Source organism: Phoenix dactylifera, chromosome 3 (genome assembly GCF_051530095.1).
Source record: "Phoenix dactylifera cultivar Ajwa chromosome 3, Ajwa_hap1_PhDact_Kaust_v1.1, whole genome shotgun sequence".
Taxonomy (NCBI): domain Eukaryota; kingdom Viridiplantae; phylum Streptophyta; class Magnoliopsida; order Arecales; family Arecaceae; genus Phoenix; species Phoenix dactylifera.
In genome coordinates, this window is record NC_143192.1 from 1623349 (window position 1) to 1637367 (window position 14019).

General features: G+C 40.9%; 1 protein-coding gene across 1 annotated transcript; it reads left to right on the plus strand.

Annotated features, from left to right (window-relative positions):
• The first annotated feature begins 964 nt into the window (after positions 1 to 964).
• On the plus strand, positions 965 to 9178 carry LOC103714526 (uncharacterized protein At1g51745-like). Its single transcript, XM_008801808.6, has 3 exons — positions 965 to 1708; positions 4599 to 5608; positions 7196 to 9178. Exons 1-3 carry the CDS (start codon positions 1512 to 1514, stop codon positions 8542 to 8544), a joined length of 2556 nt encoding a protein of 851 aa, XP_008800030.2. The 5' UTR covers positions 965 to 1511; the 3' UTR covers positions 8545 to 9178.
• Positions 9179 to 14019: the final 4841 nt, after the last annotated feature.

Sequence of the window (14019 nt, forward strand, 5' to 3'; positions counted from 1 at the left end):
CAGACATTCACAGCTATTTTGCACACAATTTGCCTATTCTTAATCATTGTTACATTTTTTATATATATACTTATATGTATGTCTGTACAAGGTCAGGAACCTAATATAAAATATTAAGTAAGTTAAGTAGAGGAAACAAAATTTTCAATAAATAGGGATTAAATGTAAAGTGATAGTCAATCTAAGGGGAATCTTGGTTACCCATAGGAAATACTTGTAAAAATGGAGTCTCAGGATTGTAGATATGCTCTATCTATTGAACAGTAGATAGTAGATATAGTAGTTTTAGGATATGATAGCAAATTAATAAATTTGTTATCCGGTCGACCCGTTATGTGCCGATCGAATATTGAACCATGTGTTCCAAACACTGTGCTCCCCTTCAATCCTTTCCTATCTTCATAACCCATCAAATTTCTTTTCTTCCACCTTTCCATCTCTTCCACACTGCATCTCACATGTTTCCCCCTACTAATTCTTAGGCAATGATTCACTCTCCATGGCATTAGCAGCCTTCCTCAATCATTCAGTTTTACCTTCTACTAAAACGGGCCGGCCTCTTGAGGGCCCAAGCGAGTCACAGACTCACAACCGGTTTAGTCCAACCGGATTCGAACCCGACCAAAACCAAACCGACCATTCCAACGGTCAAATACCGGTCCATTGACGTCACACCCAGACCCAAAGTCAGACAAACCCCCCGTAACAGACCCCGCGCCGTCCGTCAGATTTCAATCCAACCGTGAACAACCAACTATCTGAAAAAGGCGCTCCCTCGTTGATGTCGCACTTCCAATCTAATTATACGTGGCCCCACCCGAACTACCCATCTTTGCCTCCACCCGATCTCCATCTCACGGTCAAATTTGTAGAACCCACGTTAACTTATCTTCTTCCTAGAGTACGCAACATCTTGTCCTCCGGTCAACTATTTAAACCGGACCATTCCGGTTCGAGAGAGCTCGTGTTTTATTACCTGACCAACCCTCGGAGAGAGGAGAGAGAGGAGAGGCGGCGGAGATCCTGGTCTTCGTCTATTTATTATTTTATTTTATTTTATTATTTCCTGAATCCTGCAAGAAAAACGAAAAAAACGGAGAAAAGTAGGAGGAAAAAAATGGAATCTTAGGTGGAGATCGTCTTAGATTCGTCGGCGGAGGACAACCAGAGGGGATCCAGGCCGGCGAGGCCGCGGCGGAGGAGAGGGCGGTGGCTCGTGGTGGTGGATGATGAAACCCTAGGGAGACTGGAGGAGGGGAGGGCCGGAGAAGGATGAGATCTTCTTTGATGTGAATGGAAACCCTAAAGCGGAACGGGGGCGGTCTCCTGACGGGATCCGCGAGCACCTACGGCGAGACGATCCACCGGCGTCATTGGGCGCCCGCGCTCGCCTTCTCCGGCGGCTGACCGGGTCGCCGCCGCCGCGGGATCGGTGGTTTCTACGGTTTTGAACGCATATATATATATATTTCGTTCGGTTTTAGTGGGTGGGGTTTGTGAAGGGGAGGGAGATGGGGATCTCCGAGGGTGGGGAGGGAGGAGGGATCGGCGTGGACTGCTCGGTGGGGACCATCGTCTGGGTGCGGCGGAGGAACGGCTCGTGGTGGCCGGGGAGGATACTCGGCCCCGACGAGCTGTCGGCGTCGCATCTCATGTCGCCGAGATCGGGGACGCCGGTCAAGCTCCTCGGAAGGGAGGACGCCAGCGTGTGAGATTTTCTTTTCCTTTTTTGGATTTTTGAGCTTTTTTTTAAAAAAAAAATCCGAGATTTTCTGATGCATGCTGTGGTTTGAATAAATAAAACTAACGATAATCTTTAATCTGCAGTGCGTTTGATTTAATGCTTACTTAATCCTTTCTCTTCATATGCTTTCATTTTTCTCTTGAAGTTTTGGAAAACACTTATTCTTCTATGCTTGTAGTTCTGATTCTTTGTTGCACTTCAAATTGTAGTTCTGGACTGTAGGTGATAAATGATACAAAATTTTAGAAAGGTGAACCTCAGTATTTAAGCCTTAGGGTATGAATTTCAAATATGACTGCACATATAACAGTTGATTCTCATGTTTGTTATGGTTTCCATAGGCTCTTGACCAGTGTGACATGCAATTTTACATGTGAATGTGAACTAGAACTGGAAACTTGCAACCGATCAGTGCAATGTATCCTGTTATTGATATTTACCAGAATTTCAGCTCAATAGAAGTGGAGATCTTGTGAAGTGGTCTTTGTTGATATACTGATCATATTGATAGTCAAATCCTTTGATGCAATTTTTTTACAGGGCTTATAGGGTCTCCTTTGATCCATAGATTATATCAGTTTAATGATTTACTTATAAATTGAGGTTCCTGAAAAAGCTATCTTTAGTAGTCAACTTCACTTGTAAGTCCCCATCATTGTTTAGAAGACTGCAGGTGGGTGATGGATGGCTAGGTGACAGTTTAGCGCATAGATGTTGTGTTGTTACCTAGAGTTCAAAGCAGTCCTGTGAATTTGAAAATAAAAAAAAGAAATATGAGGAAATCCATTAAAATTTAGAAGATAATACCCACTAAAAGTTGTCACATATCAACACCCAAATCTAAATTGGAAAATACCAAAACATTAAAGGCATTAAGTTGAACATTATAATAAACTAAAAGTGATATGTTGTCATCGAAACTCAAGGAAATGGGACAATAGTTAATATAGCCTTCCTCTTCATTTTTTGGCTCATGTTCCCCCAAACTTTTAGTTTTTTACAAGAAAATCTGTTATTATTTAATGCTATTTTATTTTTACTTTTTTAAATATTAAATTATTTTTATATCTTTTTGTTAGACCAGCTCAACCTATTGAGCCAGGCAGGAAAGACAGGAACATTCACTTGTATGGTTTATAGGTCCATGTAGTTTCAAGAAAATCTGTGTGGTGATGCATCCACTCAAGTTGGGTGTAAAAATCCTCTTTGGTCATGAGTAATTATGAGATTGGGTAGTTTTTTCTCTTCTTTTTTTTTTTGGTAGGGGGTGGGGGGGGGGGGGGGGGGGGGGGGGGAGGGGGAGGGAACGGGGTCAGGGGCTGAATGTTGAGTTTGGCAGGCAGGTCATGCTGAGCTAATGAAGGCTATGGTTCAATTTCAGAGCTGTTTAATATATGCTTGGACAGACCAACACTAGTTAGTTTAAATTTTAAGATGACCTGTAATGCTTATGAGGAAGACTACTAAGATCTGAGTTTGGTTCAAATAATGAAGACAGCAAATACAATTTTGCGGGACTTTTTGAGTTTTTAGCAGCCAAGTGATGTTCAGGCCTTTTTTTTTGAGCAAGCGTATTTAGTTACTCTAGGACTCTTTACAAGCATTATTGGGTAAATCTGATAGTGAGAAACCAATCTGAGAGCGCATCATATCAGTTTTGTGGTAGCATTTTGTTTTCAGATATCATGTGCATTACTAGATTTTCTGTTGTGTTACCTCGGGTTTGCTGTTTACTTCTTTGTAGCTTTGTTTGTTTCTTTTCTTTTGTTATATTCTCATCTCGAGTTTGCGATCATGTTATATATACATGCAATTACCCGATCTTATGATGTCAGCATCATTGTCACCATGTTAAATGTTGACCCTTTGGACTAAAGGCGATACTAGCCTAAACCCGAGCACCTATAGTTTGCAGGCGTGCTTAACTTGTGGTAGCTAGGTGTTTCAGGTGAAAATTTGGGGGGACAGCTGGTGGTTAAGTTTATCTTTGCATTTTTTAGGGCCTCTTGTTAACATTTCTGTAGTAGCACTTTAAGTGTTTAAGGTAAAGATTTCTGAGAATTGCTCATGGTGATGTTTTACTTTGCATTTCTAGGGCTCCGTATGTTTTTCAGCAGTTAAGTACTCACTGGTTCCAGCTTTACAACATTCAACTTGTTACATTTTCATTACTTTATGAACAATTTCTACAGCATGCATGTGCTGAAGGCATTTAAACTACCACCCAAGTTATCTCTGACATTGGTTTACATCTATTTCCAGTCTCCTTTGCTTGAGCTTTCTTCTTTCATCTGCTTTTTCTACTTCCTTATTGCATCCAGTCTCCTTTGCTTGAGATCAAAAATTTTCAGTACATGTCATGTAATAGCTGAATCAGTTTTGAAAGAAAAAGAAAATTTGTACTGCCTTTTTTATTTATAATGGGATACTGACATCAGAATGAAAATATTTTATATGTAAATCAGCTGGAAGATATTTAAGTGCCACCATTTTCATTTTAGCTTCCTTTTTTGTGGTGGAAATGAATTTTAGTTGAATCTACTAGGCTTTTCAATTCTCTGGTCAGGTGCATTTTCACTGAATTCTATTCTGTTCAAATTCCTGTATACGTTTGCAGATGTAGTTTCTGTTCCTTAGAGCTATGCAATTCTTGGCGGTTAATTTCTTTATTATTAATTTCTGTTTATATAAATGATTTTTTTTCTTAAATGTACCAGCAGTCTTGACCAATGACTATCCAAATACTGCCACCCTTTTTTTTCTTCAAGTTTCGAAAAAAATTTCTTTAAGCAGACCTTTATGTGAAATATCTTCATCATCTAAATCCTTTTTCATGCTGTCATCCTTTTTGCAGGGACTGGTACAACTTAGAAAAATCAAAACGTGTCAAGGCATTTCGATGTGGGGAGTTTGGTGCTTGTATCGAAAGGGCTGAAGCTGCACAGGGCGTTCCTATAAAGAAAAGGGAGAAATATGCACGCCGAGAGGATGCTATCCTTCATGCTCTAGAGCTTGAGAAGAAGCAGCAGAAGTCAGGGGTTAGCTCAAACAGTATGGCAAATAAACCTTCAGGCACCATGAAAAAAGAGTTTAACTCATCTTCAGAAACTTCCATGAGAAATGAGGAACCTGGAGTGCATGGTAAACATACAAGCCACAAGACTCAGATGCTTTCAGGAAGAGCAGGATTGTCCCATGAGGAAGAGAACATTGGCAACTCCATGTATATAAACAAAGGAAAAAATGATAACCAAGTTGGGTTGGAAGAGGATATTCCTGAAAACGTTCCTAGGATGAGAGGTTTGCAGGATTTTGGCCTTCGAATAGCTCCCTCAAAGAGAAAGCCGTCTGAGTCTGTTGATAATCACATGGATATTTCTAATGCCGGGCATATAGTAGGAGGTGCGAGTCATAGTGGTAGCAGTAAAAATATCTTGACCAATAAAAAGACAAGATCACATGGGGGCATGTTTGAAGAGTCACTTGTTAAAAAACGAGATAGGCGTCGACCGCTTAATCAGGTTTTACAGAGTAGTACAAAATTGCCCTCTCATTCTTTTCAGCCCGACCGTGATCGTGGTGTTGTTTCAATGCGTGGAGAAAAGGACCACACTGGTGTTATACATCGGGCAAGGAGGAGCGGATGCATCTACCTACCTGCTGATTCAAATGACTCTCTCGATCATGGTGGATATCCTGAAAAAATGCCAGGAACACAGTTTGGAATCGAAAACTGCCTTCAGCAATCTGGCACTTCAACAGATGAATATGCATCTTCTGGGTTGATGGAAGTAGATGAGTCTGATTTCTCTGGAAAGGCATACTTGGAAACTGACATCGACAATGAGGCAAATCTTTTAGGAGGTACTGACATGATTTTCAGCTTTTCATTATGTTATCATATTTTTTTCATCATAGCAAGTTAATATCTTAATTATGAAGTATTATTATCCTGCTTCTCTAATAGAGTTTGAGTTTTTTTTTTTCTTTTTCCATTCTCTCTTGTGGGTGGCTTTTAGTGGTGTTTAAGTCTACAATATAACAATCTCAGTGTTTGCTGTAGGAAAAGATGCTTCTGCTACCATACTAATTATAGTGACCCCACCTTAATTATGAAGCCAAACATGTAGAGTTTGACGCCGCATGCACTTTTAGGACATCTATTGGCTTGTGTAATGATGTGAGAATTGATTAAAATAAAACAATTAGACGGGATTTATTTAGCACCCGAACTTAATAAAGAAGCCAAACATGTACAGTTTGATGGCATGTGCACCTCTAGGATGGTTTTTCTTTTTTTGTTTCTCTTGCAATTATGTAAGAGTTGATTGATATGATCAGTCAGGATACTTTAACATGATTAGGCAGGAATTATAGCTGATCGCTGAAAAATATTAAAAATGTTAGGCGGTAATTGTAGTTGAAAATGGTTTGTCAAATTTGTTTGTAGTAACTTTTGGATTGTGCTGCTAGAGTCTCTAGGATGATAGGCAGAAATTTTATCTGTCATATTGTGGTGACTATTTTGTCTGTGATGTATTCTTCGAGCATAGCTGTGGTTCTGAAACTTGGTTTTTCAGGCATTTCAAACACAATACTTTTTAGATTTATCAGCCTTAAAAATACATGATATTTTAGCAACTTGATTGCACTTGTGGATGCAGTTTACAAACAAGCATTGTTTTTAAATGTTAAATAGTGAACAAGCCTTGTTTGTATGTTTGCGAGCTTGTGTGTTATTGGGAAAAAAAAGCAAGCCTGGGTGAAATGGAGGGTTTAAATAGCTTAAGAGATGAACCAAATGCTTCAATAGCCATCAACTTATTATTTTCTAAAAGATCCTTTTTTAATGGCACACGCTTTGGTGTGAACTGTATAGAAGATGAGATGTGCATATGGGCTTTAGTCAACATATGCAATATCACTTCAGAGGTCCAGGTGGTTGTTGTAATTTGGGAAAGAGTGAAAGAGTGAGAGAGAGGTAGAGACTCCTAAAACAATATATGATGGTCATTTATATATTTTTTAGACTTCATTCTTTGACATTCTCCTTCATAGTTAATTATTTCCAACAAGAACTGCTTAAAGTAGAGGAACTATTAAAGCTGCTGAATCAAAATTCATTTGGTCCAGCTGAAACCAGAACAAGATTTGGGATGTCAAACTTGTCTTATATTTTGCAATTTATTGGTCCATATAGTTTTGGCATCTACAAGACTCGAAGTTAGCGGAGCCTCTGTGATGTGTTAATTTCAATTCTGTATTTTATCTTAGTATTGCTAATAATTGTCCTTCTGCATTTAATTGTCTTCAGCAGACATTGTCTCTTATTACATTGTTGATAGTCTGAATATTCCATTTTATGCCTCTTGAATTTCTTCTCCTGTGCTATTTGATCTTGCAAGTGGTTTTATCATGTGAGCTCATGTTTTGTATTGGTTTTGTTCCCAGATACTACAAAGTCATTGGCATCAGAAGCAACGGGCTGTGAGCCCTCGGCAAATCAAGTTTCAGAAAAATTCACTTATGTGGACAATAATGAGGTGCCTCCTTCTAGTCATGTGCCTCAAGTACATCCTCAGGAGCACACTACATATGTTTCTGCTGATATAGGAAAATGGCGTGTGAAAGGGAAACGCAACACTCGCCATACAGCAAAGCGGCATATTGATGTGATGGATGGAAAGCTTTCTGTGGTTAGTTCAGATAAACATAGTGGTTTTATAAGAGAGAGAAGATATGAAACCAAGGGGAGCAGTTTGAGAATGGGCACAATTGGAGCTTCCAGCCAGCATACTTCAGGACATGGTTTCTACAATAATAAGGAGTTTAACTATGCTGGTGATGAAGTCGATTTGATTGGTAAGGATCTGGGTCGTGCAGAAAAATTGACTGGATATGGTAAACGAAGGTATTCTTCAGTTCTGAAAGCAGCTAGAGGTCGTGGGAGAAGTCACATTAGCTTCAAAGATTTGGAGAATGATGCTCATATGATTTCCCCATCAGTCTGGAAATCTGGAGGCCCGTCTCATGTGGGTCGAAGGGCATACAGGGAAGATTCTGACAAGTGTTATAAGCCAGTTTATGCTTCTCGTCTCAGTGACAGGAGGAGGCCTATGCTGTTTGACGTGGATTTGAAGGTTCAAGCAAGCTATCAAGGTGAGCGTGTTCCTCTGGTTTCTCTGATGAGCAGATTGAATGGCAAACCAATTGTAGGGCATCCTGTCCAAATTGAAATGCTTGAAGATGGTTCCACTGATCCGCTTGTTTCTAGAAATGTGTTTGGTGTGGATGAAAGAACGGCACCCCCACCTGTCTGGAGGACTGCGAGAAGAACTGCCATGCAACGAGTTCCTCGCTCTAACCCATCAGTCTTGGATGGTGAAGATTCTAGTGGTCTTCGATGTACAGATAGAGAAAGCAAACCATCACTGAAGAAATATTCTGGTCATTTCAACCAACAAGCCAAGTTGGGAAAGAAGAGTCTCTCTCAGTCCCGCCGACCAGCATCAGGGAAGTCCCACAAGAAGAGTTCTAGAAGAGTCACTCTGTCCAGTCAGAAAACTAGACCTCTATCTTCTATTGGAACTGAATCAAAGCCCGGTGGTGGGTACAGGGGTGCAAAACCTGTTCGGGGTAGCCGTATTTTGGGAGGTCTTATTCAACCGGAGGAGACAGTGCCTCTGGTCACTTGTGTCCCTGTGAAGGTGGCCTTCAGTAGGATTCGTGAAGCAGTAGGAAGGTCATCTTTGGCTGATCGAGTTCGGGTGGCCGGTCCAGCTGTGAAGGATATAGGCTAGTTTTAGTTGGCAATCTTGGCCACTCTGCTCCCAATGCCTCATGTACAATAAAAGTTTACATCTAAATTTTTCAGCAAAAACATTAGGTAGATGGTGAAAGTGGTAAGCTTAATCAGGTGATTCTGTTTGACAAATGACTTGGGTAAATGAACCTGATGGGCTGTCTACAAACATATCATGGCAATCATGTGTTTCTGTTCTGATGGAGATGGAGACGTGTAGTTAGTCTCTCACAGGCAGGGTGCTCCTGAGTGCAGCACATGTTGCTGACCTGGTATTTGGTGAGGTAAAGGAGCACCCACTGTCCAGATAACAGTGATATTTTGTCCTTTTGGTTGGCTGACTTGGATCTCTGTAAAGTACTAACTGCAAATTTAGCATATTAGCTGGTTCCACCTTTTTTTGATATATATACCTGATAGATACCAGTTTAATTTATTGTCAATGGCTAGCTGCTTCAAGTGTGTATTGGGGGCATCTTTGAAGAAATGGTCTGTAGTATATGAAACATAAGACAGTGATGTGGATCATTTATTCACATCAGTTGTCTGTTGAAGAATCTTCTTTTTCTGAATAAGAGGAACTGCGGGAATATCCTGTACTCCTGTTTCAGTTTCTGCCCTTTGTACATAAACTTTGATCCGTTTGTTTGTTTATTTGTTCATGTGATCATGAGATGATATCATTAACTGTTTTTCTTTCTTCAGTAGAAAATTGAAAGGTACAACATAAGACAGAAGGCTTGATGGCAACGCAGGAGATCCTTGAGTAGACCCTGTATTCAGATATTGCAATGATTAGATTTTTCATTATTCTAGCTTAATCAAATCTGTGTGTTAAAAATGTTGGTCTTGCAGCAACTACTGTTAGGCAAGGCAATGGAACTTGCATTCAGAGGCAGGCATCTCAGCTATTATTGGTTGCAGCCATCATCAAAAGATGAGTCATGTACTGGCTTTTGATAATCTTGTTTAGATGCACTGCTGAAAAGGTTGTGAAAGACCATGATACACTGATCCGGTGGTCACTTATGGTTGCAGGTGGCCGGTATAATAAAGTTTCAGGATCAACTTTTATCTAGGCTGATACATTGCATGGCTTGAGATGTCACCTAGAGAAACAAAGTTCTGGGATTTTATACATGTTCTGCTTACAGGAGGCACACCAGATCTTCTAACTCATAGAGAAGATAATATCAAGATTCGGCAGAATAATATTTGAACCCGAAAGGATTAGGAGATCAAAACAAGGGACCGTTTGTTTTTTGAATTAGAACAGATCAGATTCATCCTAACTGTTTAAGATCCTAAGAGCTTATTTCCTAGTAGAACTGCCATTCCTTAAAGCTTCACAAGGAGCATCTCTCTCCCTCTTCCCCACCATCACTTCAACTGGATTTGATTAGATCCATGGAAGAAGTCAGGCATCCAGCAGCGAGACAGGGAGCAAGCAAGCAGGAAGAGATCAAACGTGGGCTGTCCTTGGCAAACAACTTCCTCTTGCTGATCCTCCTCTGGCTTCCAACCAGATCCATCTTCCGGTTCAGATGGGTCTCCAAGCAATTCCACTCCATGGTCTCGGACTCCATCTATTCCCTTGCTCTCCGAGCCACGAGTTCTCTCATCATCCAACCCAAGGAGGATACACTGAAAGATGCCATTGATCTGTATCTCATCAACAGCAACAACACAAGCGAATCAACTTGGATAACCGTGCAGAAACCTGTCAAGTCTGAATTTTCCCTGCTTGCTTGTTCAGAAGGTTTTCGAGCATGGCAGTACTATGTTTGCAATCCTCGCACGAAGGAGTGGATCACTGTGCCATGCACAAATTATCCTGAGTCTAGTAATAGGATGAGCGACCCACTGCTACTAGGATGAGTGACCCATTGGGAGGTGGTCGCATCGCTCGGAGGGCACAGACTGCTAGCGAGGGTGTGTGGAATTGGATTTGAGGTGCATGCTCTGGGAACAAATTCATGGAGAGGAATCAGTGCTTCTACTCATAATCCTACATCTTGTACAGTGGATCATTCCCGGGAAGTGCATGGCAACTTGCATTGGGTGGGAACTGAAGGGATTATTGTGTTCAATATGGATTCTGAAGAATTCAGTCAGATGGCGTACCCTGCCAGATGTAATGCCTGGTATCAAAATCATATAATCATAATGGCACAGTATCTAGGTCTATGCAAAGTTACACCACAAACAAGGTTGGAGATATGATTCTGCCGGGAGTTCCAGAGAAGGCAAAGAGAAAGAAAGCCGATGAGGATCTGCCAGGACTAGTTGGTTCGGAATAAGGCAATAGATCCTCATCGGCTAGACAAAGAAAGGATGGAGGGAAAGTTTCAGGTCGGCCCTAAGAGTCTCCTCGTACAGGCCGAGCCAAGAGGGAGGAGGTTTGGTGACCCGGTCACCGGGACCAATGAGATCGAAGACGAACATGGAAGGAATGAAGTGTTGGGCTCGAATTAAATGCATCTCTTCTTATGTGAGGACGGATACCTTGTAGTCTGGGCCTAATCGGAGCTCGAGCTTAACTACTGGAGACGACTGCCGAGCTTGAGAAGAGCGGTCAAACGACCAATTCCCCTCTGAGGCGTTGGCTTCAACTTCACTCATGGTGGAAATCAGAGAGAAACAAAGAGGCACAAAGAAGAAGACGACGACGAGAGAAAGAGGCCGAGCAGCCAAAAAATGAGTACCCACTAGAAGTGCATGAGCATGAAGGACACTAGAGCCAGAAAGCGAGAATTTTGCCAAGCACCATCCAGGAGCCTGAACACTTGAGCACTCGGGTGGGGGAAAAAATGTAGCCAGAAATACAGACTGAAGGAAGGGGCCACCCTTATATAGGGGCGCGAACAACCCTAATTGAGTATCGATTCAGCTATTCGGATAGATTGACCCACACATTAACTCAGGGTACGGTGCCAACGATTCACCAGGATCGCTGCAGTAATGATGCCTTGGGATAGCCCTGCATTAATGGCGCCCCGGGACAGCCCATATCTGGTGACGCTTCGAAAAAACCAATCGACACATTTATTTCCCCCTCACAAGAGCCCTGTCCTCGAACGAGGTGACGACTTAACTTTCGTCGCCTGAACTGGAATGTAGCTCGGTCTCAAAAGTGGAAAACAAGTGATGAAAGAAATATTGAACATTTTGATCTCAACCAGACCAACCTCGACAACCTCGGTACAAATCAAGATCGACAACTTCGGCCTCGACCGAGGAGCCAACCAATTGAGGTGAGTAACTTCATCTCCGACTAAGGAGCCAATCAACATATATCGATAAGGACTGACAGTCCTAACAATCAGTCGTCGTGATAGCGACTGGCCGTAGTGGCTGCTCTGCATTAGGCGCGTGGTCAGTACCGTACGCTGTCCACGGTAGAGCCATACTACTAGCTGCTGCCTGGCGACTGGTGCACATCACGTCAATCCAGTTAATTACAAAATTAACTTTTCTATATAAAAAGGTAGTTCGTGGGACCTTAGGCATGCGATATCATGCAATATCAATAACAGAGAACTGCTCTCTGCTGAAATTTCTCTTTCATATTGTTGCCTCTCTATTCTTAGGCATTAGAGGGTCTTCTGCTAAAAACTCTCCGGTTAGTGGATTCTTTGCAAGCCATCTCCAAAGAAAGCTAGCTCCAACACACGCCGGCCATCCGTTCAGCTCGGTTTCCACCGATCTCGAGGTCATTTCGAGCAATGCTCCGACTTCGGTCCAAATTCAATGGCAAACAATTTCTATTTTCTTCTAAAGCCTAACTCCCTCCAATAAAAAAATGCCCTAAGGGGTGAGTGGGTTCTTGTACCACTTTTCCTCCACAGTGTGCCATCCTTCTCGCCATCATCTTCGCCACGCCCATCTTGACCTCCTTTGTTGGGGACCGCGCTACGCTCCCTTGCCCGATGATCCACAACGGGTCCAGTATTCCTACTGAATCAATTAGTCAAATGTTCACACGATATCATCCTAACTCGTGTAATTTCTATACATACTTAACCTAATTAGGCACAATGCATTTGCAATTTCATGACTAGGAAATAATGATTAAATGGTTGGTGCATGTAAAGACTATATAACATTTTCCCATGAGAGAAGAAAGCTATCAGTCGAGATAAAATGACACACAGTATATTAATAAAATACAAAATATAAACTAATAATCAATGCGTAAAGTTATAATATGTTCATGGGCTAATTAGCCAAAGTTTTGTAGAGTCATGTCATGCTTACAACGTTATCACCATCTACTAGTCGGTACAAATTGACTTTTTATGGTGAAAACGTCTTATCTTTAGTAGTCTTACCTGGTGCGATGCAATTTAACTCCATTCAAGTTATTATTGGTCTATTTATATATGTAGGTATAGTTGTCATGTTGCCCTTTTAAATCACTATCTTTATTTAACTATTCATTTACATTAGTGTATCAAAATTTAATATTTACAATTTTATAGTATTATTATGTGATTATGAAATTGATATGATCTTATCTAAAACATTTACTATATTTGTTGCATTTTTGTTTGGAAGAAGAGGTATGCTCCTCTTTTGAATCCATATTGATAGCCTCTTCAAGGCTTTTTATCTAAACTATTAGTATTTTATAAAAGCAACTTAATTTTTGAATTAACAAATTTATTGATTATTTATAATTATATACATTCAGCAACTGCCACAAGCCTTGTCAAATGAATCCATTAGCTAATACATTGATATCCAATATTGCTTAGGGCAAGGCCTCAATATTGGGAACGAGAGATGGTGGAAACGAAGAGAAATGTGAGTTGATTTTCATCACCTTATCATAAGTACACCATCTTGGGATGTTGCCTAAGTAGATGATGTTATTCCATGTTCACGTTCAGGCTGCTGCAATTTGTTGTTCTTGGTTTAGCGGAAGATTATTACTACTGTTGCTGCTATTATTATTGATAATGCTTCCACTGCAATTATTGTAGCTGCTATCACAATTACCATTGCTACTGCTTGCCTCATAACCACTACATTGCCAAAAAGAAGCATAGCGTAGCTTTGAAGCTTTGGCTTAGCTAGATGTCACATGATTATATTGACCTAACTTGCTTTGCATGCAAATCTTCATTTCGTTGACTGAAGAAAGATAATTTGTTTTTCCAGTTATTGTTACTCAAATTGCATTTCGTAATGTGCTGACGAAAGAGATATAACTTGTTGGCTGCATTTACATCCATTGTGTATGAGCCACTGTTGTAAAAAATAAAAAATAAATTAAAAAGAGAGAGAGATCACATATATGACCATTTGGGATCTCAAGTAATATCCCACTACTCATTTCAGACACAGTCCATGGGATGCTAACCAACCTGCAGCCTCATTAGCATCGAAAGGCTGGTTCCGGTGCAAGCACAAGCTATTCTCGGATAACATGAACTTTTGACTGGGTGGATTATCACCATTCTATGGAGGT

What these genes read in the sequence shown, in the direction of transcription:
- LOC103714526 (XM_008801808.6), top strand. Translation starts at nt 1,512, where the DNA reads ATGGGGATCTCCGAGGGTGGGGAGGGAGGAGGGATCGGCGTGGACTGC. An exon ending in GGAAGGGAGGACGCCAGCGT is followed by an intron (nt 1,709 to 4,598) that starts GTGAGATTTTCT and finishes TCCTTTTTGCAG; the next exon opens with GGACTGGTACAACTTAGAAA. An exon ending in TGAGGCAAATCTTTTAGGAG is followed by an intron (nt 5,609 to 7,195) that starts GTACTGACATGA and finishes TTTTGTTCCCAG; the next exon opens with ATACTACAAAGTCATTGGCA.